Source organism: Nicotiana tabacum, chromosome 14 (assembly GCF_000715075.1).
Source record: "Nicotiana tabacum cultivar K326 chromosome 14, ASM71507v2, whole genome shotgun sequence".
NCBI classification, from domain to species: Eukaryota; Viridiplantae; Streptophyta; class Magnoliopsida; order Solanales; family Solanaceae; genus Nicotiana; species Nicotiana tabacum.
The window spans coordinates 51,723,937-51,751,035 of record NC_134093.1 but is presented as its reverse complement, the minus strand read 5'-3'; the positions used below and the strand labels follow the sequence as shown (position 1 = coordinate 51,751,035).

At 33.7% G+C, this 27,099-nt stretch overlaps 2 protein-coding genes across 2 annotated transcripts; both read left to right on the top strand.

Moving 5' to 3' along the window:
- Positions 1-1,000: 1,000 nt before the first annotated feature.
- Positions 1,001-12,115, top strand: LOC107798701 (uncharacterized). The gene is made up of 6 exons (XM_016621734.2): positions 1,001-1,157; positions 1,346-1,451; positions 5,206-5,250; positions 6,015-6,123; positions 11,029-11,269; positions 11,615-12,115. The coding sequence occupies exons 1-6, from the start codon at positions 1,110-1,112 to the stop codon at positions 11,801-11,803; spliced, it is 738 nt and encodes a 245-aa protein (XP_016477220.1). The 5' UTR covers positions 1,001-1,109; the 3' UTR covers positions 11,804-12,115.
- Positions 12,116-14,292: 2,177 nt separating this feature from the next.
- LOC107798692 (uncharacterized) lies at positions 14,293-15,445 on the top strand. The gene has a single exon (XM_016621724.2). The coding sequence runs from the start codon at positions 14,768-14,770 to the stop codon at positions 15,353-15,355; it is 588 nt and encodes a 195-aa protein (XP_016477210.1). The 5' UTR covers positions 14,293-14,767; the 3' UTR covers positions 15,356-15,445.
- The last annotated feature ends 11,654 nt before the right edge of the window (positions 15,446-27,099 follow it).

Below are 27,099 nucleotides of genomic sequence, written 5' to 3'. Positions count from 1 at the left end.
CATTTTAATTTTTAATACACCACACCAAACAATGCATAAAAAATAATCTATGTATAACTAATGCTTGCATTACTAACTCATGCATTACTAACTCCTACATTACTAATACACCTTATTTAACATTATTTTTATATGCCCTGCCAAACGACCCCTTGGTGACAGAACTGTTTTTCTTATTACTATCTCAACTTTTGACTTCATATCACTGCTCTAATCAATATATATTCATTAGACCATTATATTGTCAATAACTAATTCATAAAATTCTTATCAAAGCTACATTTGATTTGCTAACACTGTTATCCATCATTTCTTTCTGTAAGTATTTTCTGCTCATCAATCACATAATTCTTTTTTTTAGAATTTATTTATCAAAAATAACTTATATTTTTAAACAATATATCTTTAAAATGATTTATTGCTTATCTTTTAAAATGTTTTTTTTGTTTTTTCGTCTTTTAAAATGATTTTCTTCTTTTAGAAACAAAAAATTGTACTTGTTGACCCTATTTTGTATCCGGACCCCCAAACCCAACCTCTACTACACTACTTTGGTGGAAATATAATAGAAAGCTACTTTTAAGTATTTTGTTTAAAATATATTCATAGTTTATAATATATTTAAAAATTAGTCAATTTCGCTCAAATTTCAGGACACGACGTCTTAGAGTTTAAATCTCCAAGTTCAACCTCAAAGTTCAACTTTCAGGACATCGTGTCCTAAAGTTCGAGAATTGTGTCAAGAGGTTCGAATCTTATGCCCTGGATTTTAAATTAGTAGTTCAGAAATTAAGGATACTTAGAGCTGAATTTCAAATTAGCAGCTCAAAAGTTCAAGACAGTTAGTCCTGAAATTTGGGTCTAGAAGTTCGAATCTTATGTTCTGAATTTTAAATTAATAGTTCACAGATTCAGAACACATAGTTTTGAATTTTAAATTAACAGCTCAAAAATTGAGTAAACTATATCCTAAATTTCCAAATACATGAATAAATTGGTTATGTATTGTAAATTATGGATACTTAAAAGTGGCTACACTTCGCCCGCTACTTTGTCATAAGAACCATTACACCTTGGGTCGGGTTCAGTCTGCGAAATTAGGTGCAACAATGGCAGAAGCACTCATCGAATTGAATGAACTTCTCATCTCCAGAAAGGTTTGGTTTTTTTTATGAGCCTAAAGGCCTAATGCTTCCTATTGAAATGGATACCAACTTTTTTTCTTCATAATTTATCTATTCTTTTGTTATCCTTAGTTTTCAGAAAATTTTTGTTGTAAATTTCAGTTTTATTCCAATTCTGAAAAATATATTATACTTATTTATCTATTTATTAAAATTGATAGGCTACTTTAACAACTGAAGAAAGTAAACTACTAAATTCATGGAAGCAATCTGCTGTAAGAGATTTTGGTATTGGTGCCGCTGGTGCTTCCGTTGCCACTTGGTTAGGTACAATTCCTATATAATTACTTGTAAATTTCATTATTAGATAATTCTTTTTTAACTTTAGTCAAAGTATTTGCATATATGCCTTTTATTTTCTTACCTCTGAACAGTTAAATGGGTTGAAAGCTTTAGTTTAATCCAAATTGATTTATTTGATCTGCAAATATTGGTTCAGTTATTTCAGGATAGTGTTTTTCTTTGTTCCTTTGGATTTTTGTTTCGTCTCAAGTTAGTTTTAGTGGATAATCCCCCTAATACTTTTCATCGTTCATGATTCCATTGCTAGATCCTCCATCCCGCCTACACTTAAAAAAAGAAAGAAAGGGAAGTAACATTTTTGGATTTAATGAAATAATTAGTATTTTTTTAATGGTTTGAAATAATCGGTATATTTTTCTTGTGCCATATTTTGCTACACTGCTGCTTCTTTCTTCTCGAAGGCTGTTCCATCAACTCCTGTTGAGGTCCGAAACCTTAGGATAGGGTGATGACCGGTGTCAACTTTTGCCTTATAAAGTTAACTAAACGGGAATATAGTTCGTTCTGATTGTGTTGGATTTCTAGGCTAAACTCTAGTGGTCCAATTTGTAATAAGTATGGAAAATGTTCAAATTTACTGAACTTTGCGAAATTAGTCATATATGCAATCTGTTAAATGTTTGCTTCTAAAGGGACATCTCGGTTACCCTATATGTCTTCATTTCTAGCAAAACTCCTGTTGTGCATATTTTATTATGCTGACCATTTTAAATTGCCATCTAAAGAAGATAGGTGGAGAAAGTAAAGGAAAGAAAAGTCCAAATTTACCCCTGAACTTTGCGAAAATTAGTCATCAATACTCCCTAACCACCACCACCATAGCCAGTGACCAAGAAGAGCTTCCACCACCCTAAGGAATGGTGAACTTTTTAAAAATTCTAAAGTTTTGCAAATGGACCGTGGAAGTTGGATATCCACCTCTCCCCATCCCCCTAGATTTATGAAAATTAAGTCCTGGAAATGACAGATATTATCAGCTCCATTGGAAAAAAATATCTCTAACTTGCAGTAGTCATAGAAAGGTTTGCGTGCCAATTTCAGATACCATATCATCTCAACTATGTGTATTTTCAAGTCAATTTAATAAGAAATTGTTTCAACAATGGATATGATACTACCTGTTGAGATGCACTTTCTCTCCATTTCTCTTGCTTATGTTTGGCTGTGATTTCTCCCATCAACGGTGAATAATCCAAAAAGACCCAAAACAAGAAAAAGGTTAAACCTTGTCATTGTAATGTGATTGTAGAGCCTTCATATGGGTTGTGTTCAAACCTTAGAGGTTAGAAGATAAACATTTTCATATTTTCCCAGAAAATGAGGTCTTGTTGGCGGAAAATTGAGGAAGAGAGAAGACGATGGTCAGGATTGAAGGGTGACTTGAGAGAGGTTGCAGTAGTAGTTTTAGTGGCGAAAGATAGGTGGAGGATGGCGTCAATACTGGTTGCTTGGAGGAAATGTGTGTGGGGTCCAACCCATTACATATTGAAAGAAAGAAGTTTAGCATTTGGTAAGAATTTCAAAGGTTTACAGCAACCATAGATTTGGCCAACCACCCAATAGATCAGTTCACATTGCAATTTTTGAAATTCTATCTTTTGCTTATATCACTAATGATATCGGAAGGGTATTTTACTTTACTTCTATAAATAGAAAATTCCATTTGTAATACACCAATTCATAAAAAGCACATTCTGAAGAAAAAAATTTAGAGTTTTGAATGGCTTTGTAGTGAGGATATTTCTTGAGTGTATAGCCTCGAGGATTTTTGGAACCCACAAAATATTCACAGTCAAATAACGAGAATAAAATAAAGAAATAAAGAAATCGGGAATAAAAATGTAAAAAACCCATTTAAACTAAAGGAAAAACCTGACTTAAAGGAGCAAAAACAATATTGCTATAGTGAGACAAATACACTTCACACTCGAGTTTCACAAAAGTCCTCGAGGCTATACAAAGAAATATCCTCTTGAAATTAGGGTTGTGCATAATATGGTAAATACCGAATTTCCGTACCGAAACCGAAAATTTTGGTACTTGGTATTCAGTATTTGGGTATTTGGTTTATATTTTTAAAATTTTTGGTATTAGGTATGCTATTTGGTATTTAAAAAAATAATATCGAAATACCGATACTATACCGAAATATATACTAAATTACGCAATACATATATTATTGATTATATCATACTATAAGTTACACAATAGTTTCCTTTTGCATTCATGTTGAGGTCGGTGGTACATAACGTTTCTACGATTTTAGGGTATTTCTTACTTTATTACTCGTGTATTGTTGTAGCATTTGTATTACTTTATTGCATAACTCTAAGTTCAACAATTAACTCTAACTAAGTAGCAAGACATTTTCAACGATCATATTTATTCCTTTATGTACCTTCTTTCTCTCAGTTTATACTTGTTGATTTTGAATAAAGATTTATTCAACAGTCAGGTGAGCTAGACCGTTTTTATATTTGTATTTATAAGTACTTTAATTAAGAATATTAAAGTTAGCATTTAAGCCTAATAAACCGAAGTTACCGAACCGAATAAACCGAAACCAAAAGGAGAAAAGCCAAACCATACCGAATTTAATTAGGTATGGTATTGGTATAGCATTTTAAGAAACCGAATACCGAAAATACCAAACCGAAATATCTAAATACCGTACCGACCGATGAACACCCCTACTTGAAATGACCTTACTAAAAAGCTGCTCAAAACTCTTAATGTTTTGCTTCACAAATGTGCTTCATTCTATGAATTTGTGTACTATCAAATGAAGGGAAGCGTCCTATTTCTAGGAGTAAAATAACCTACTGATGTCATCAATGACATAAGCGAACAATAGAAATTTCAAAGGTTGCAATGTGAATAGATCTATTCACCATTTTGCCAAATCTATATTTTTTGCAAACCTTTGAAAATTTTGCCAAATGATAAACTTCTTCCTTTCAATAGGGTTGGGCCCCACAAATCTCCTCCTCTAGTCCCATGCACCTGAACGAGTGCATTACAAATTGTAAGGAAAAGCTTATCATTGGGTGTATAGTCTCGAGGACTTTGTGATGCTCGAGTGCAAAATGTATTTGTCTCGCTATAGTGATATTGTTTTTGCTCCTCTGGGACCGTGATTTTTCCCTTTTTTTAAAAGAGTTCTCTATGTTTTTATTTTCGGTGCCGTAATTTCTCTATTTTATTTCCGTTACTTGATTGTGAATATTTCAGTGGGTATTCTTCCAATGGGTTCATTTGATGATAATTTATTTGGAAGAATGGGGGTTTTCCAACATTGTCCAAATTTACACCATGTCAGCTGACTGATTATAAAAATAGGGGCATGGATGGCTAATTCCGCAAAGTGTGGAGCAAATTTGAAGTTTTTTCATCTTTTTTCCACATGTCTCACTTATGTGGACATTTTAAATTGTGAGCACAGATAGTATGCCGCTGGAGTTCCATTAGAAATGAAGGGCGTATATGATACGTTTGAGTAAGAATGTAGTTCCTTTTTAAGCAACTTTTAATGGAAGGTTGGATGACTAATTTCGCGAAGTTTAGGAATATATGCTTCTCAGAAAAGCAATTTCTTTTCTTCTTTTTCTCTTTTCACTTCTCTGCTGTATTGCTTTAGCTCTGTGATTATCTTTCCTCCCTATATTTTGTTGTTCATTAAAGCACCTAATACTATTATTTCAATTTGTGTTTGTTGTAGTTACTCGAAGGCTGCATAACCTACTCCGCATCAACCTTGCAGTAGGTAAATCAAAACTCACCCTCATCCTCAACCTTATTCTAGTGGACAGGGAGTTATCTTTCTCGTGTTCTTCTCTTTTTCTCTTACATATCGGGCACCAACAACTATCTATCTGTATGGTGTCTGTTTTTGTAAAATCTGAAATGCCGAGTAAGCAGTTGATGCCTGTCAAGTGCTCAATTCAATTACATATTTAGCTTTTCTTAAAAAAAGTTGTATGTAATGCAAGAAGTAAAAGCTAAAAGAAGAATTCAACTTCAAGTCGCTTAGTTGTGGTCCTTCTTATTTTTATTTATTAATTAATTAATCATTTGTTGTTACTTCTTGGTGGAAATCTCCTCTTCTCACATGATCGTGCTGTTTTATTACAAATATTAATTTAATCATGCAGTAGATTGTATAGGCAGTGCCAATGGTTGGACTAGCCAGATTCATTTTTTTAATAGTTGTTAAGCTTTTTGATTGTGGTTGCAATGCTCTGTATTTTTACGTGTCAAGAGGTAACCTATCAGCCTTTACATGAATAAAGAAAAATAAACTGACATGCCTATTTCATGTTTACTTGCAAAGGGCTTTTGCAACTTTGGAGACTTATAAACTCACTGTCGCACTACTACCAATCTTTGTATGTAGGACACTTAGTTCAAACTGCTGATTTAGGGCTCAAGTTTCTAAAAGAGCTATTGATTTCTACTCCAAAACAGAGATTCATTTAGGGTTGGTTTTCTGAAGTGTATTACTTAGTTTTTCAAACTTTCTATCTCCAGGTGCTGGTTGGTTCTATGGCAAGTGGAGATTTGCCAAATCTTTGGATTCAGGTGTTGAACTTATTCTCTCTCAGCATGGAACTCGTCTGCAAAAGGAGTTGGGGGAAATGTAGGTCCTCAAAAACACTTCTTAAACTTTTATATTTTTGGGCTAAATAATGAGGTGACTTGTACCCCTAAAGATGAAGTGTGACACAGTCAAATATATGCATGACTTAGTATGATGAAACTTAACCTTGAGCACTTGGATAATCACACCAACTCTAGTTATCAAAAAACAGTCGCACTTGCTCTACTTAAGTTGAAGTTCCAACTTTCTTTTCGGGTTTTCTGAAAAAGGTGGTCTCTTTCATTCCAAAAAAGGTGGTCTCTTTCATTCATAAAAAGAGATCAGGAACTTTTAACTCAAATTTAAGCAATGTGCTCTGAATGGCATCTTAAATACTTTTCAATATCTTATTCTCAGAAAATAACAAAAGGCCCATGCCTGTAGAAAGGAAAAAGTTCAATTTATTCAGAGAGTTCAACTGCTACCTCAATAGCTTTTACAAGTCTATGTAGGTAGGATATGTAAAATTGGGTTGTTAGGGGGGGTGGAGGGGTGATTAGTAAGATTTGCAAGATTATTACTTGCCTGAATTTAACTGTTCACAATTGTTAACGTGAAAGATGTTTAGCAAAGGAGGCAGGTTATATGGGTTTCGAAAAATTATTTAAATCAAAGATATCTGAATTAATTAGATGTCGTAAGATGTGCATTACGACATCTTTGCATCGAGGTTTCCCTGAAATAATTTTAATTAAAAAAGATGTGCATATTAATATGGGTTACCTGAAAAGTTGAAGCTTACCAACCCTGTAAAAATATAAAGAACTATAAGGAGGAAAATAGAATATATCTAATCACGTAAAGTGTAGGATCAATAATACTATCTGGTTTATTATTAGTTATGTATCAGTTTGTGGAGGTCAAGTTTTCATCTTTTAAGCTTGATCAGTTGGCCTGATCGTACTAACAGGTTATACTTGTCACCATTAGTGTTAGAGTGAGGTACCATGTGAAAATGTCGGAACTAATTAATGTAAATAATATCCTTGGTGACAGCTACCTCTCTTACCCAAGGAAGCAAAATCAGGAATTTCAAATTGCTTTATAGTTCTGGATATTTGAATGAGAAAGGTGCTAAACCTTTGACAAAGACAGAATATGAAATGTTGTTCCCATCTGATAAATAATTGTATACTCGAGATTTATATCCTTGAGGAGCCTTAGTACTTGACAACTTGGGGCATTGGTACATCTTTATCTCTCTAGGCTATTTGTCTGGATCCAACTTGCGGTAGGGACACGTTGACTGGTTAGTTATGCTACGTTTGTATTCTCTCTATTTTCTTCTTCTTTTGCTACTTTCTTTGGCTTCAGTTCAGGATAAGAATGATTGAGAAATGTGTAAGTTGTGCTGGATGTACCTTAGATAGAAAGAACTTGTCCTCACTGCGAGCGTCGAACTTTAAAATTTGCCATAATCTAGAGTATGACCAGAGTTTCTTAACTTCAATTATTTATTTATTTATTTATTTATGTATGTATGCACGTATGTATGCACGCACGCACGCACGTGCGCGCGCGCGCGCACGCACCCACCCACCCACCATAGAAATATGTGCTCACTCGTTGTGGAAATACATAATAGTGTGCATGGAAATACATAATATTAGGAAATATACTGAGCATCAGTATATCTCATTCATATTTTAAATTAAAAGGACTGCTAGATGAATAGACTGTTAGAACATTGTTCAAATAATAAAATATTTTTAAAGAATATAAGGTGTCTTTAAATTGAGAGGATGTATCCTATTCATTATTTTGTAACTACTAAGTAATATATAACTACAAATGGTCTTGTTTTTGAATTGAAACTTCCTTTATTCCAGCGTTACTTTTGGCGTAGCAGAAAACGTCTTCAAAACACACATACACACACACGCACGCACACACACACACACACACACACACACACACACATATATATATATATATATATATGTATGTATGTATGTCCCACCCACCATAGAAATATGTGCTCACTCGTTGTGGAAATACATAATAGTGTGCATGGAAATACATAATATTAGGAAATATACTGAGCATCAGTATATCTCATTCATATTTTAAATTAAAAGGACTGCTAGATGAATAGACTGTTAGAACATTGTTCAAATAATAAAATATTTTTAAAGAATATAAGGTGTCTTTAAATTGAGAGGATGTATCCTATTCATTATTTTGTAACTACTAAGTAATATATAACTACAAATGGTCTTGTTTTTGAATTGAAACTTCCTTTATTCCAGCGTTACTTTTGGCGTTGCAGAAAACGTCTTCAATTTTTACCATTCCTCACGTTTTCATTCTTGTCCAAAAGATCAAGTTGAGAGTTCTTGTTTTCTTATTAGAATTTTTCAGCCTTTTGCTTAGTATAGAAATTTAAAAGCTTCTCATATCCACTAGAGCTAATTGCTTTTATCCCGTAGCAATCTCGGGAAGGAGAGGGAGCAAATATCGCTTTTAGGAAAGCGTTTCGAACGTTTTTCAAGGCTTTATGTTGTTTTGTGTTCTTCTTCATATATTTCTCCAACAATCTAAAACCGATATTTATTATGAAAATATTCACTATTATGGTGAATTAAGAAGTTTAGTAAATGGATCACCCAAATTGCTAAACTTCTTAATTCTCCATAACATTGAATGTCTTCAAGTGCTTGAGCAAACCAATGTGTTAAAGTGGCTGGATAATATCATGTTCAGTTTAGGCACAAGTGAGTTATGGCTCTAATCTTAGTAATTCCAATAACTTTGTCTAAATTTTAAAATATTTACACTAGTGGGAAGTTCTAATCTACTAGATACTTCCTATTATGCGTGATATTAGGAGTAATATTACAGACTAGTGGGGAATTGTTGTATAGTTATAATATTGATGTGAAAAATGATAAGGAGACTTCAAGAAAAAATCACTCGGGACATGGGACTATTGAAGAATCTGCAAATGGCGTTGCAGAGCCAAATTTCAGCTATGCATAGTCCAACTAATATTGGCAAATCAGCCAATGCCACTGTAGAGCCAATGTCTGGCTATTCATAGGCATAAACTGCCTAAGATACGAAATGAAGTTTTAGTGCTTCAAATTCTCTTTTGTCTCTGCTATTAGATTTAGCAGGGACTTGAAAATTAAGAAGAATCCTTATACTTTTATCATTATTATGATTATTTACAGCAACAAACAACAAAGAGTGGTATTATTATGATTATTTCAAAAGTTAAATTCCAAAGGACATGACTATTTAGAAATAGTGGTATAATAGTTGCAGGAATTAACTACCAACACTCCATTTAAGAGTGTTGTTTCACTTCAAATCAACAACGTTTCTAGACAATTCGTAATAGGCTTGTTATATTCCAGAAGAGCATTGTTTGCTATTCCGGAAAGTGATGCAATCACTCTTTCGAATTCTCCATAACAGGAAATATTTTCTTCACAGTAAAATATCGCTTTTAGATTGTTGGAAAAGTATATGAAGAATAATCCATAATAAGGTAAGGCTTAAATACATCTGAAACACTTTCCTAAAAGCGATAATTTTCTCCTCTTCTTCCCAAGATTGCCATGGGATTAGTGCAGATAGCTTTAGTGGATATGACAAGCCTTTGAATTTCTATGCTAAGAAAATTGTGGAGAAATTCTATTAGGAAAACAAGAACTTTCAACTTGATCTTTTTAAAAAGAAAGAAAATGTGAAGAATGGTTAGTTTTTTATTCAAGAAACAAGGCTACTTGTAGTTGTATACTACTTGGTGATACAAAATAATGAAAGGGTACATTCTTTCAATTAAAAGACACCTTATACTCTTTTAATACTTTATTATTTGAACAAATTTCTAACATAAACTATTCAAAAGGAGTGCAAGATTATAAAGCCATTTTTTGGATGGTCCTGTGTTTTAGCACTTCATGTTTGAAGCCTAGTCTTCTATTTATGCTAGGTCTGCATGCTTAAATCTGGTTAAAGACTCATATCTGTTCCCTTTTTATCAAGTACCTTTGTATTCTGATAGATACAGTCCTCGCTATTTTGGCCAAGTTATGTACTAGCAGGGTCAAATGACTTGTGTGTGTAGAAATGATAACAGCTCCAAAGCTTAAGCGAGTAGAAGAGAGCAAGATTCTAACAAGTAAAAAATTGTTTGAATTCGAAAAATGTTTTGAATCTGGAATGTTTTTAAAGCTGGAACGGCTGGATGAAGAAGGAAAAATGGTTTGAAGATGACCGGAGAAAATGGGTTTGAATCTGGAAAATAAGGGTTAGTAAAAAGAGAGAGAGAACAACAACAACAACCCAGTTAAATCCCACTAGTGGGGTCTGGGGAGGGTAGAGTGTACGCAGACCTTACCCCTACCCCGGAGGGATAGAGAGGTTGTTTCTGGGAGACCCTCGGCTCAAAGACGAAAAAAGAGAGAGAGAGAATGGCCGGAAAAACATTTTCCTGCCAAACTTCAAAATTTTATGGTAAAACCATTATTGTATGCCCTCAATTTTGGGTGCAAGACACGCGTTGTGCCATTTCACCACCTAGTGCCTAATGGGTACATTTTGAATGGGCTTGAGTGCTCAATAGGCCACGAGCTCACTTTAGGTGTTCAGATAATAAATTTTGACAACTTCAACTGTCTGTCAATGTATTCGGCCAAAAGAAAATGATTCATTTTCAGGACATATTCCTTAGAAGTGGAAAGATTTTAATAAACTTTTCTTGAAATAAATCTTTGATACTCGTGGAATTTTATGAATCTCGTCATCTTGCTTCTATATTTGAATAGTATCATGGTAATTTCTTTTTCTTTTCATCCCGTGTATGAACTAGTGATGTAGTATTCTAAAAAGATAGAAGTTGAGGTTTCAGTTTGATCCATTTTAACTATTTACTGATGTAGTATTTTCTCATGATAGAATGTTGAGGAAGTACCAGCGTAATCCGCCTGTATTACAGCATGTCTCCAAATACTTTTACTCTGAAAATGTTTATGATGATGATTCAACAGACCAGCCAAAACCAAGATGGCGTTTTCGGAGTACCTATGGGGAAATTTTTTCTTCTCACAGGATGGATGGTGATGACTCTTCCAGTAAGAAAACCCATTTGAAGAATACTGATCCGAGGATCACTAATCTTGAGAGAAAGCAAGTTAATGTGAGTACTCCTTTGCTGCCCTTTTATATAACATTGAAGAAGATTAAAGGATATTTGGGGCCAGGAGGTTTTTCTGTTTGTGCAAGGACATAGTAGGAACGGGGACAAGATAACCAAATTTATGCACATGATCGTAGAATTAATGACAAGTATCAAATGGTGATTATCCTATCTTTATACAAACTGCCCTCTCCGGCAGAGTTGGCGAGTAAATTGGGGGCTCTCTGTGTAAATGAGCATAAAAAATCCTTGCTTCCTTTGTCTATAAAAAAACAAATCATTTGTCTTCATTATAGTAGAATCATTTTGAGTTACTTTTACCAGGCTTTGTATTGAAAATTGTAGATAAATGGTGCTGCTCCTCCTCTAGAGTCAACTGAAGACCCATTTGATTGCATACTCGGACATCAAGTGAGTGCCGAAGAGAGTCATTGCCCTGATGCACCTAGCACGCTTCCTAGGAGGCATAATCATAGCCACAGACGGTCTCAAGGCAGGCGTCGGAGACATCACCATGAGAAAATGGAAGGTTGAGCTTTTTAGTTGGCCGACCTTGGCAAATTCAATGAAACTGATCTGTTACTGGGATCAGTCTTGCATGCACCTGTTAAATGTAATCTCTAGCAAATCTCTACATGAAACTGACATTACCTTAAAGCTGGTTGTATAAAATTATGGCCTGTTGTTGTTTTGTTTTTTTATTTTATCATAAACCTATTTAATAGAAAAAGGTTTATGGATTAACTCAAGGTAAACTAGCATAATTTAATATAGGATGAAATGTAATAAAGGCAGGATTGAGTTACTCAATTTGGCAGCATTTTAAGTCGAGTCTTCTATATTCTATTTTCTCCTTGTGATTTCTCTTTTCATAGTTTCTTTTGCTTTTACAGTTTCTTTATTATCCTATATCTGAAAATGCTCCAGAAATCTACCTTTTGATCTTCTGCAAAATGTGGGAGGATACGTATAAAAACCCCTTAAATCAACCAAAAATGTGAGTTATAGTATTTTTACTTTAATCTTAGATATGGACATTTCCTTTTTTTAAAAGAAAAAATGTAGTCCGGATTCGTACAAAAAAATTACCAGAAGCATTGATCTCCATTAGCGCTGCAAATCATTTAAAGTAAAAGATGTTCCTATAGTTTTTTCTTTATCAAACACACATAATGAAATTCATTTTTTAGAGGTTATTGTAATGTGGATTATATATAGCAACTAAAATATTTTAAGGGTCCGAATTAACAACCTTAAATCGAGCTGAAGATGCAATGTGTAGGGAAATGGTGTACACCTAATCAAAACCATTAAACCAATCATGAAATGCATTTGGGAGCTATAGTCAGCATTTGAGATTTGATTGTTAAAAAAGGCGAATAATCTTAAATTAGCAATGCTTTTTCTGAAAAGTAAAAACACACGCTTGAGCTGAAGAAATAAAAATTAGTTGTGTATATCATTAATGAAGTTTGTGGATCGCACAAGTATAGCAGTAAAAATAGAGGATAAAAACATTTTGGCATAAGTTTTTGAGTCACGATATGATATATAAATTACAAAGTATTTTTTGAGGTGTGACTCTGTATCCAGCTTATATTGTTCCAATCTTTCAATTATGAACCAATTGAACTTTGGCATGGTATTTAATTTACTAACTTAAAACATAGAGGTGCTGAGTGGAAGGGGGATTTGCAGCCGTACCCTATATTTGTGTCACATTTTAACCTGTACCCTATTTTTAAAAATTATTAATTTGGTAGCCAGTTGACAAAAAATCCGTAATAATATGACAATTACATCCTTGATAGTATTAGCATTAGCATGCTACTTTGGAGATGACCTCATTCGCATTAGCATACTGTAAAACAAGTCCTGATAAACGTAGCAGCATGCTAACGTTTGGAGATGACGTTTTATCCAAAACTTCAGTCTAAACATGCTGAAGTTATTTAGTTCATTTGCTAAAATTTCAGACTAAATATGCTGAAGTTATTTAGTTCATTTGCTAAAATTTCAGTTTAAACATGCTGAAGTTATTTAGTTCATTTGCGAAAATTTCATACTAAACAAGCTTAAGTTTTTGTCTTGCAATATGTAATTTTCTAATGAGTTTTTGCTAATGCATGTTGAAGTTATTTAGTTCATTTGCTAAAACTTCAGACTAAACATGCTTAATTTATTTAGTTCATTTGCTAAAATTTCAGACTAAACATGCTGAAGTTATTTAGTTCATTTGCGAAAACTTCAGACTAAACATGCTTAAGTTATTTAATTCATTTACTAAAACTTTAGACTTATCATGCTTAAGTTATTTAGTTCATTTGCTAAAATTTCAGACTAAACATGCTTAAGTTATTTAGTTCATTTGCTAAAATTTTATGCCAAAATATGCTGAATTGTTGTCCTGCAGTCTACAGTTTTGTCAATAGTCCTGCAGGGCAAAATCGTCTTTTTAAAATACTTTAAAAAAAAATGGGTACAAATGCAAACAAAAAATAAAATGAGTATAAGTTAAAAGGGAGCGACCAAATAGGACGCCTATGCAATTTTTACGAGATGAAGAGGTTTCAGGATAAATTTCTCGTGAGGTGCGAGTTTGTGTCAAATTGATACGTTGGTATTCTCCTACTAGTTTGCGATAAAGGACATCAATTTAGTGGGCATAAGAATTGTAAAATTTCAAAAAAAGTAAAAAAAAGAAATTCAAATGAAAATGTTATTTGAAAATTTCGAAAAATAGTTTTTTAGAGTTTTTAAAATTTTTAAAAATTTTTAAAATTCATTTTCAAGTGAAAATTGAAAATTTTATGGCCAAACACTGATTTCGAAAAAAAATAAAAAAATTCTTATGTCCAAACGGACTCTTAATTTTTCATGTAAATATTAGGAGTATATATCTTCCACTACTTGATAGCAAAAATAAAAATGCAGTGTTTCAGTTGTTTATTTTTTATTTTCAACAGATCAATTAGGATTTAATTTTTGTTATAACAAGTTAGCAAAATTCCCTCTCCGCAAAACTTTGACCCCCACAAAACCATTACAAGAAAAATAAGAGACTCCTACTTCCTTTGCGTCTTTGTCTCCCTCTCTTATCCTTCATTTTCATTTACTTTTCATGCAATCCTCTTTTTCGTCTTCCTCTTCCTCCTTCTGGTTTTTCCTCTCGAAATCCCGATACCTACTTGCAGAGGCAATATGTAATTGAATATATATTACTATATATACATAGGTATATACCCCCTTTATATATTCAATTACATCTGCATTTTTATCTTTTTTTCATTTCCAAGAATCTCTCTTTTTAGTTACCCAAAAACTTTCCATATAGCATACACAATTACGTTTGATCATTTATTGTTTTCTCAATATTTTGTTCATTGTTAATTTACATGAATCTAGTTTTACACAGACTCAAAGATAGTGAATTTAATCAAGATTTGGATACTTTTGGTATTATTGGGCCTTTGCTTTTCAGCCAAGCAGATCCATAGCATGAGGGTCCATCCTATGTCCATGAAACGAAACATTGCTATTCGTGAAGGTATTTATCCGGGTTCAACTTCGGGTTCGGATCAGCGGGAACAACTTTTGGCGGTAATGGAAGGAAACCCGACGAAGAAGCTACGGAAACTGCCGCACGTTTTTGGGAAGGTTCTAGAACTTCCGTTCCGTTCCGATGCTGACGTGGCGGTGGAGGAAGGGCCGGAATTCTTCCGTTTCGTGGCGGAGATGGAATTTGACGATGGCGGAGAGGGTGGAGGCGCAGGAGCGGGAGGCGGCGTGAGAGTGCAGGCGGTGGAGATTCATCCTGGGATTACGAAGATCGTGGTGAGAAATGGTGCGGGAGATGGAGGTGTCGGCGCCGTCCCCGGCAGCGAAGACGAGCTGCTGTTGGAAGAGCTGAAGGTGGACACGTGGAGGTTCAGGTTGCCAGCGACGACAAAACCGGAGCTGGCCACGGCGGTGTTCGTGGATGGTGAGTTGATTGTTACGGTGCCAAAGGGTGATCGTGGCGGTGAAGATTTCACCGACGGTAGGAATGTTTGGGGTGGCGGTGGCCGGCTTGTTCTTGTACAGTAAGAAAAAATAAAAGAAAAAGAGATATTAATATTTTATTTAAAAAGATTTTTATTCTTCAAAAATAATACTAATAATAATTGTTGTACATTATGGTGGACTCTGGCAACTTTATTCTCCATGTATGAATACTACTAATACTCTCCCTTTTTCTTGCAATATTATTTTTTTATTATTTTATTACATGTTATCAGCACGAGACTCTACGTCTCAAGAAACTCTTTGAGAAAACTAAGCAAATATGGATATCTCTCAAATCAAACTTGGATCAAAGTTTAATTATAAAAATATTTGTTTAATTGATTCATGTACGACACATACAATATTCAAAGAGAAGAAATATTTCTCTCGTTTAAGTATGTGTAAGGCAGATGTTACTACAATTTCTGGTAATAGTAATCTAATCAAAGGCTCTCGAAGAGGCTACTATAACTCTGCCTAGGGGAACAATACTTATCATAGATAATGCAATATTCTCCTCCAAGTCCAAGAGGAACTTGTTGAGTTTTAAAAATATCCGCCGAAATGGACAACATATTGAGACAGTAGATAAGAATAATCCTGAATATCTCATCGTTACCAAAAATATCTCTTGTCAGAAAAGGGTTATTGAGAAGTTCTCATCTTTATCTTGTGGCATGTGTTGGACAAAAATTAATGCAATTGAGGCGCATTCTACCGTAAACCAAAAGGTTACTGATTCCAATATTTTTGTACTTTGGCATGATCAATTGGGACATCTTGGATCAATTATAATGAGACAGATTATAGAAAACTCAAATGGGCATCCATTAAAGAATTTAAAGATTCTTTTAAATAATGAATTTTCCTACACTTCTTGTTATCAAGGCAAGTTAAATATTAGACTATCACCAACAAAGGTTGGGTTTGAGTCCCTTGCGTTTTTGGAATGTAAACAAGGGGACATTTGTAGACCTATTCACCCATCTAGTGGGTCGTTTAGATATTTTATGGTCTTAATAGATGCATTTTTTAGATGGTCTCATGTGTGCCTATTGTCATCTCGCAACCTGGCGTTTGCAAAATTAATAGCACAAATAATCCAATTACGGGCACAATTTCTCGATAATCCAATTAAGTCTATTAGACTTGATAATGCTGCTAAGTTTTCATCCCAAGCATATAATGATTATTGCTTATCAATTGGTATAAAAGTGGAACATCTTGTATCTCATGTTCACACTCAAAATGGCATTGCAGAGTCTCTAATTAAACGTCTGAAATTGATAGCACGTCCGTTACTCATGAAAACGAGACTGCCCACTTCTGTTTGGGGTCACGCCATTTTGCATGCAGCAATGCTAGTTCATCTCAGACCGACAAATTATCATAAATATTCCCCGTTGCAATTAGTTTTGGGTCATGAACCAAATATATCCCATTTAAGAATTTTTGGATGCGCAGTATATGTGCCTGTAGCACCGCCATATCGCACTAAAATGAGTCCCCAAAGAAGGTTAGGAATATATGTTGGGTTTGAATCGCCCTCTATTATTCGCTACCTCGAAACATTAACGGGGGATTTATTTACTGTTCGATTTGCAGACTGTCGATTCGATGAGACATTTTCCCCAAAATTAGGAGGGAGAAATTTGTGAAACCAAACGAAAAATTTTGTGAAAAAAATCCATCATTGTCTCATCTTGATCCACGTACCTCCATTTATGAAAAAGATATGCAAAAGATCATTCACTTGCAGAAAATAGCAAATCAAATGCCATACGCATTTATCTGAAAAAGGATAACAAAATCACATATCTCTGCAGAGAATATTCTAATTCGTATTAATGTTCCTGTTGGACAATCTTCTAGTGTCATAGCTAATGAGTCAAAAGGACACCTAAAGCGTTGCAGACCATTGGGTTCTAAGGATCGAAATCCTAGAAAAAGAAAAAAAAATGATCAAGATGACACTATGAAAGAGTCTCATGAAAAAATTCACGATTTAACCAATCATGAGATTCATGATGAAATCATTGAGCATGAGACTCAAGAAAATAAGGAACTATTAATAAATTCAATCGATATTGAGACAAATTTGAATTGATTGGATATAGTGATGGATTATGTCTTTGCTGTAAGACCCCGTAAAATATTTTCCTAAAAAACTAGATTCCGTGATGCCAAAGTAGGTGTAGAGGGTTCGGATTTTTTGTATTAAACAGTGCGCTGGGAGTTGAAGGAAAATTTTGGGCTGAAGTACGCATTTCTGCGGCCCATTCTGCGACCGCAGAACCACTATGCGAACCGCAAATTGGTCGCAGAGTGGGGTAGAGTTCTGGGGCATTTTTGATGTCCAATTTTACGGCCATTATGCGACCGCATAAACGTTTCACGGGCCGCATTCTTGCCGTATTTTCCACCTTGGGATTTTTCAGAGGGATGTTCTGCGGTGCACTATGCGACCGCAGAACCATTTTGCGGTGTATTATGTCACCGCAAAATAGGTCTGCGGGCCACATAGTGACCGCAGACCAGGCCAGTTTCTTTTCAGTTCTAGCCCCATTTTTTCGGTCATTTCATGGACCGCATAACCAGTATGCGGTCGCATATGCGACCGTAGAACCTGTTCCGGAACTTCAATTTTGGGATTTTTAAACCCTATCCTATTTCGTTAAAACACATCTCATGGACCATTTTGACCATATTTTATAATATTTTTAGAGTGAGAGAGAGGGTCCTAGAGGGAGAAGTGATCTTCATCACATTGCTCTTCAATTATCACCTAAAATCTTGAAGATTATCAAGAGAGACACCTAGGTCTTCTTCCTAAGAGGTAAGACTCTATCACCCAAACTCTTAATTTCAAAATGTAACTAGAATAGGCCATTAGTAAGGTAATTCATGGGGATGAGAGTACTTACCTTGCACACATCTATCCTTGTAGTATGTGGAAAGATTGTGAGCTAAAAATTATAGAGAATGGGTTGGGGAATGATGGAATCTTTCACAAAAAAAGGGCCTTAAAATATTGATGCACACCTAGTGTTTGATAATATGCTCAAATGAGCTAGAATCATGACCATCTTCCTTATTTTGGTCCAACTTGTTATATTTCTAAAATAGATTGAAATTTTTAAGAATTCCGGATCATTTTAGAGTTTGAGAAACTCAATTGAGGTATGTTGGCTAAACCCTCTTCTTCTTAGAATCGAACCCCACAGTGTTCATATAATTGGAGTAAGCCCTTGATCATTATAAAATTGGCGATTTCTAATGTGTTTGAGTAAGCCCTTGATCATTATAAAATTGGCGATTTCTAATGTGTTTGTGTTGGAGAATGTAGGTCTAATCCTTATTCTAAATGCTTCATCATGATATCACGTTATTTGAGGATGCGTTCAAAATATAGAATATGTGCTAGCAATGTTAAGACTTCATGTCAAGATTAAAATAATGGTTGTTATGCCAAATTGTATGAAAATCCTCTATGTGCCTAAGATTTCCTAAATTGCTCATATGTGAATTTAACGTCTTGAATGGGAAGCCTTATTGTTGTTGATAATAATAATGTTGGGATGTGGAAAAGAACTTGAATTATGAAATACGACCTAGCGCCAAGAATAACTTTATAACTGGGGCCACTCGTGCCATTATATTGAAACTTGAAAGTATGGGAAAGAAACATGAATTGAGATGACTGACTGAATATGGGTGATGTCTCAAATGAGATGGCCTAGCTGATCAGGCCGAGATCGAACTCCGTGTAAGAACACGGTGGTATTGTGTGCAAAATTATGAATATGGTTGATGTCTCAAATGAGATGGCCTAGTCGATCGGGCAGAGATCGGACTCTGTGTAAGAACACGGTGGTATTGTGGATGAAATTCTGAAAATGGTTGATGTCTCAAATGAGATGGTCTAGCCGATCGGGCCATGATCGGACGCCATGCCGCACACATGGTGGCACTGTGCTAGAAATTATAATGAAATTGTGGTAATATCTCAAATGAGATAGCCCAGCCGATCGGGCCGATATCGGACTCCGTGTAAGAATACAGAGGTATTTTGAATTGTGAAATATCGGTACTAAAGACCACCCAACCTAATACTATGGAAATTGACTTGAAAACATATATGATCCTTAACTCGTTGTTTTAATATTATTTGAAGCCCTTATTGAATTCTTGACTGTTCCTCTTGTATTATTATTATTCATTCTATTGAGTTGGTGTTTAGCTTTTCATACTAGTGCTATTCGACGATACTAATGTTCCTTTTGCCGGGGGCGCTGCATCTTTAAATGGATGCAGGTGATTACATAGCAGACAGTGTTGATCACAGATAGCGCTGCATCCTCTTCTCATCGGATTCGGTGAGCCCTATTTCATTCCGGGGTCTTGTATTGTACCTTTGTTCATATTGTGGTCACTTTTGAGGTATAGTTGGGGCCTTGTTGCCGGCACCATCTTTACTCTCTTTTGTATCTTTAGAGGCTTCGTAGACACTATGTGAGTTGTATATGGGTGTTGAGAATGTTAAATAAGTATATATTGTGTTTGATCACTTGTTCCTCTCAGACTATGAGAATCGATGTATTTTGACATTTAAAGGCGAAATAGCTAATGAGACAGATTAATGTTGTATGTATGAACGTCCTTCTATCTAATTAATGGAATCACGCCTTTTCTTGATCATGGGTTAATTGGGTAGATAGTATCAAACAGGCTTGCTCGGCCGAGTTCACTCGGTTGAGCGCTGGTCGCGCTTTTCGAGGTTAGGGCGTGACATTTGCATACAATGTTGCATCTAGCATTATGCAAGATAGTGAGGATCTTGAACCTCAATCTGTTGGAGAATGTCTACAAAGATGTGATTGGCCAAAATAGCAAGAAGCAATCCAATCCGAGTTGGATTCACTTGCGAAACGTGAAGTTTTTGGGCCTGTAGTCCAAACACCTAATGGTGTCAAGCCTGTTGGTTATAGATGGGTCTTTGTACGTAAAAGGAATGAGAAATATGAGGTACAAAGATACAAGGCACACCTTATTGCACAAGGATTTTCACAAAGGCCTGGCGTCGATTATGAAGAAACGTATTCTCCTGTTATGGATGCTATAACGTTCCGTTATCTCATTAGTTTTGATGTTCATGAAAAGCTTGACGTGCATTTAATGGATGTGGTTACAGTCTACCTTTACGACTCACTTGATAATGAGATATACATAAAAAAAATTCCGAGGAATTTAAAATGCCTGACGCACATAATTCAAAGTCCCGGGAAATATTTTCAATCAAATTGTAAAGATATTTGTATGGTCTAAAGCAATCAGAAAGAATGTGGTATAACCGCCTTAGTGAGTATTTATTAAAGGAAGGTTATATAAATGGTGCCATTTGTCCATTGTTTTTATAAATAAAACAACATCAAAATTTATTGTACTTGCCGTATATGTTGATGACATAAATCTTATTGGAACTCCTATTGAAACTCCAAAAAGCAATTGATTATTTAAAGAAGGAATTCGAGATGAAAGATCTCGGAAAGGCAAAATTATGTCTCGGTTTGTAAATTGAACATTTGGCAAACGAAATTTTTGTTCATCAATCTGCCTACACAGAAAAGGTATTGAAACGATTTTACATGGATGGAGCATATCCATTAAGTACTCCGATGGTGGTTCGATCACTTGATATGAATAAGGATTCGCTCCGACCTCAAGAAAAGAATGAAGAGCTACTTGGTCCTGAAGTACCATAATTTAGTGCAATTAGTGCACTAATGTATCTTGCTAATACTACAAGACCTAATATAACTTTTTCAGTTAATGTCTTAGCAAGATATAGCTTTCCTCCTACAAGGAGACATTGGAATAGAATCAAACATATATTGCGGTATCTAAAAGGAACTACCGATATGAGCTTATTTTATGGCAAGGAATGCAGTCCCGATCTTGTTGGTTATGCCGATGCTTGGTGTTTATCCGACCCACACAAGGTTCGATCTCAAATATGCTATTTGTTTACATGTGGAGGCACTGCTATATCTTGGCGATCGACTAAGCAATCAATCATGGCTACTTCATCTAATCATGCTGAGATAATTGCTATTCATGAAGCAAGTCGAGAATGTGTGTGGTTGAGGTCTATAATACATCTTATTCGAGACAAATATAGTTTGAAATGTGACAAATTAAACTACCCACGATTTTGTATGAAGACAATGCAACATGCATAGCCCAATTGAAAGGAGGATTCATAAAAGGAGATAGGACAAAGCACATTTCACCAAAATTATTTTTCACACATGAACTTCAAAACAATGGTGATATCAATGTGCAACAAATTTGTTCAAGTGATAATATGGATAATTTGTTCACAAAACCTCTACCAACGTCAACCTTTAAAAAACTAATGTACAAGATTGGGATACAAAGGCTCAAGGATGTGAATTGATGCTCTCATCAGGGGGAGTTAATACGCGTTGTACTCTTTTTTCTTTATAAGGTTTTGTCCCACTGGTTTTTCTTGCAAAGTTTTTAACGAGGCAACCAAAAGGCGTATTATTAAACATGCATACTTTTTTTCCTTTACTAGAATTTTTTTTCCACCGAGTTTTATTTTAGTTAAGGTTTTAACGAGGCACATTACCTATTGAGTAGACATTCAAGGGGGAGTGTTATGAATAGAATTGTACTTAGAGTGAATGTCTATCTTTTAGAGAGTTTGCTACTTTGTGGCTAAGTCATTCTCCATTCCCAGCTTAACTTGATTACTCTTTTTTATTAAGAGAAGGGTATAAAATATGAAACAATTTAGGGTGTGTTTGGTATGAAGGAAAATATTTTTCGGAAAATATTTTTTAATTTTTCCATGTTTGGTTGGCTTAAATGTTTTGGAAAATATTTTCCTCATGAGCTCATTTTGCTCTAATTGGAGGAAAATATTTTCCCTATCAAGAGAACGAAAAATATTTTTCAAAACTCTTTTTCAATCTTCCCTACCCTATTCTCCATCTTCACCAACCCTCACCAACTCACCCCCACCCACCCACCCCAACCAGTCCCACCCCAACCCACCTCTACCCCAATCCCCACCCTCCACTCAAAATATAAATATTATTAATAGTACTTTCTTTTCATGTTATAAATAATTTTTTTCATTTCAACAAATGAGTATTTTCTTTTTATGATATAAAAAAGTATTTATTTTATTTTAACAAAAAAAAGTACTTTATTTTCATGATGTAGAAAAAGTATTTTCTTTCATTTCAACAAAATGATGTAGTAAAAAGTATTTTCTTTCATTTCAATAAAATGAGTATTTTCTTTCATTTCAACAAAATGAGTACTTTATTTTCATGTTATAGAAAGAATACTTTCTTTTTCAACCAAAAAAAAGAGTATTTTCTTTTTAGTTATGGAGCACAAATATCAACATTGTTTTTGCATAAAAAAGTAAAGCAGCACATTAGGTCCTTTGGGTTCATGTGAATATTTAGAAGAATAATTAAATTCTTGAAGAAATTAGAGTCCTAAAAATATTGGTTATTTGGGAGGGGGCACATGAAACATGGGGACTTGGAGGAAGGGAGGTGAGGAGAGTAGCATAAAAAAATATTTTCTACTCTCTAACCAAATACTAGAAAATATTTTTCGAAAAAAGTTTTTCACTCACCAACCAAACAAGAGAAAATAAGTGATAAACCACTCATTTTCCAAGAAAACATTATCCTTCTTACCAAACACATCCTTAGTATCTTTTTAAAAAGGCAAAATGGCCTCCCAACTACCTAAACTTGTACTCATTTTTCAAGCCGGTAAACAAACTTATGGGTTTTTCATTTTGACACTTATACTTTACAAAATAGTTATTAATAAACACCTCCGATTTAGCGTGTTCTGCAATTGCCATGACATGGATAACATGTCATATGCTTAGCTTGTGGTTGTTTGACATGTGTAATTTGTGGGTCCCAACCTTTTTAATTTATAAAATTTATTTTTTCTTTTTTCTTTCTTCTTCATAGGTTAAGACCAGTTCCTCCATCACTTATACCATTTCACCGGACTAATCACCTAAAAAAGTTCCTCAGGCGCCATATTTCTTCTTCAAAATATCAACTTTATTTTCCGTTCATTATTTTTCTTAAAGCCATTTCTAAGAGACTTCCAAAATCCACCACTCTCAGATCAAATCAAACTCCACCCATCCGACAACAGAAATTCATTTCCCATCTTTCCCAGCTTCACAAAGAAACTATCACTTTATCAGAGAGACATTTTTCACTGCAAATGGTTGGAGCCTACTTGATTGGTTTGAAGAATCTGAACCAATAATAGAAAAATCAAATTCTTTACTACCGATTTAACCCAATTTCGAATCTCAGAAAATCGATTCTTTTTTCTCCGGCAACTTCTCCGGTGATTTGCAAATATTGAACTCCAATATTTGCATAATGATTTGACAATTAGTATTTGAAAATGTTGAATTTCAATATCTGAAATAATGGTGAAATATTTTATAAAAAAAATCAAGAGTAAATCAAGTGAAATAATAATTTTTATTCATATTTTGTCAATTTTATCCAAGTTGAAATTCATGTCCATCTACTCTCTTTTTTTTGGGGTCCTTTTGTCCCTAACACCTAAATCTATATATCTATATAATTGAGGGACATTGGCCCGGTGATGTGGCACTATCATAAATTAGGAATTCTATTTATCTTTTTTCTCAATCTTTTTGTTATTTTTTCTGATTTTTTCCATTTAAATGCTATTTTAAAAAGAGAAAGAAGGAAGTGACTCTTTAAATGGTTGTGTCTGTTACTATAATAACTAACCCCTTTCAATTTGACACAACATTTAGTTTAATAACTTTTTATTTTATAAAAGAAATGCTTATCATTTTAAATCTCAATTGCCTGCCCATTCCAGATTTCTATTCTTTGCGTGAGAAATATAAACATATTCCTTAACCATTCTACCAAATATTCTTAATTAAAAGTTTTAATACTACTGCGCAAACTTCTTCCTCCTGTTGGATTGTCTTTTGTATTAGAAGAAATCAAGGAATTCAACTTTTAATTCTTGAGTACTACAGGCATTGTATTATGATGAATCATGGACAAAACCTCAGGAAAGGTATTGAACTATCCCCAAGTGATGCGGCGATTATGATGCTCGAGTTTGGGACAATTCAAAGTAGTTCATTTTGCAGGATATCTTGTGTGTTTGCTGCAATCTTCAATGTGGGATATGTGAGATGATACTCAAGTATCGGCCCAAAAAAGGTAACGATTTTAATCTTGATATGATAATAGTCATCACGTTAAAGCAATTAGTGAAAAAAAAAAGTGACAATAAAACCGGTTCAATTTCATTACACTACTCACTCTTTAATTTCCTACCCTTTGTGTTTTATGAAACTTAGTATCTGCAAAATTTAATGTTAGAGTAAATATTTACTATGTGTGATCTCAAATATATATCATATTTGCGTGCATGAAGTAATCTATAGTTATTTTCAAGTGTGAAATATATGATATGAAGCATTTCATTTAACAAAAAAAGAAGGGAGATTCTATAACGATGCCTGGCAAGAGATTGGCTAAGTCAATTATTGCTTGGAGAGATATTGGAACGGTTCATCAACGTTAGGTTTTGAAACTCCGATCGACTACTATTAGAGTTAAAGTTTTCCTATCTTACCTACTATAACTTAACTTCTCTAAGAAATAGGCTAAATGTATTTATAAAATAGTAATCTGTATTGCATAATTTAAACTTCATGCATGATAGTAATATCATATGGTTAGTGGTTATATTTGTTACCTCTGTTACCAAAAGAAATTTATCGATTGACATATACATATAACTTGAATAATTATATACATGAAAATATGTTGAATATTATTTTTTAAGATTGAAAGACATGTCTTAGGCTTATACTAATATTTAAAAATATTCTTGAAATAATATGAAAAAGTGATGTTTACAATTAGACATTATTTAAAGATTAGTGACATTTTATCATGAATTTTATGTGTCGTGAGAGAAGCATAATATATTAATATTTTGTGCATTATGCTTGAAAAAAATAATACTTTGAGTTTTGGTTATTTCTCTAGACTTGGGATTAATATATTTATATTCAATTAAAAATATGGGATACCTTTTATCTCCTATGTCAATATTTTTTGCAGGCAATATGAAGTATTTTTCTACTTTCAAAGAAGTTGTTAAAATTATAGAGTTACCACTAATAAGTTACTTCGAAGAAATCAAATTTTTATTCAATTGGTAAGCAATTCGAACATGACATACAATCACGTGCTTGTGAAAAAGTGTAGAAAGTACTAATATGTAATATTTTTCGATCAATGGAAGGTCAAATACTTAGACATTTCAGTGGAGCAGAGGAAAAAATTATATTATGAAGAAGTTAATTGAGGGCAGGACCAAAAATTACTACTTAGATATACCCATTTTGTAATGGTTCTTCATTTGGATGGTAAAAGGAACAAAACCGAGAAAAGCTTATCCACATGAATGATTGTTTTAGCATATCCTTATATTTAATTTTTTTATATGTATATCTTGCACTATATATTTATTCTTTGATTTGATTTTTAATCCCTTTTAACAACACTTACAAAGTGTGTGTATATATATATATATATATATATATATATATATATATATATAATTTTTACAATTAAGTTATTAAAAAATATGAATAAAAATTATTAAAAAAACATAAAATTATTAATGATAGTTTGGTACCACTAGGCCTCAGAAAATCTAGCACGAAACCCATAAGTATATATATAATTTTTACAATTAAGTTGTTAAAAAATATGAATTTAAATTATAAAAAAACACATAATTATTAATGATAGTTATTAAAAATTATGAATTTACAGTTGACGACATGGATGCACCTATACATCCCGGCCCTCGGACGTCGAAGCTACTACCCCTACAGCCCCAGCATATTATTTTCATTGATGCAACTATTATAGGAACTGTTAATACTATTCTAAAAGCAATATAAATATTTAAAAAAGAATCAAGCCTTTTTATTTGGATGAGTATATAGTATCTTCTACTTGTATTATTTTCCTTGACAAACTAATTTCGATCCACATGTTAGAAAAATATTCATACTACCAATTTTTAAGTAAGTCAAACGATTACTTTATTTACTTTATTATATTTCATTTCATATAAATACCTATAAACCCATTATTTCTAAAAGATGGGGCCTTCCCAAATTTGGGGCCTAAGGCACAAGCCTTAGTAGCTAGATCATTAGAGCCGGCCATGTTGTCCACACAATGAATTTTGCACTTCCCTTAAGAAATAATAAATGAAGTATATTTTTTCATTATATTAGCGATAGCATTTTAAAGTCTTGGGAAATGATTTGGAGGATGAATAATTAATGATAAAGATAAAACAGAAAAAAATTATTTTTTTTCTTGATTTGCTAAAATGGACAAGTAAAAATAAAAATATATTTTGATATAATAAATAAGTAAAACTGAACAGAGACATTAACAATTCAAGTAATATCAGAAATTTTTGTTTGGAAAATATGAAGAAAGGACTAAGCATTGGATTCTTCTATTCAATTCTACCATTAATTAATATTTTACCCTTACCTAGTAGTAATTCCTATTTATTCAAGTACAATCTGTTATCTGTTGTTGCTCAGGATGGATTGTAGCTCTTCCATTGATCTAATGCTAAAAATTTCACCCCACTAAATACATTACAGGTTT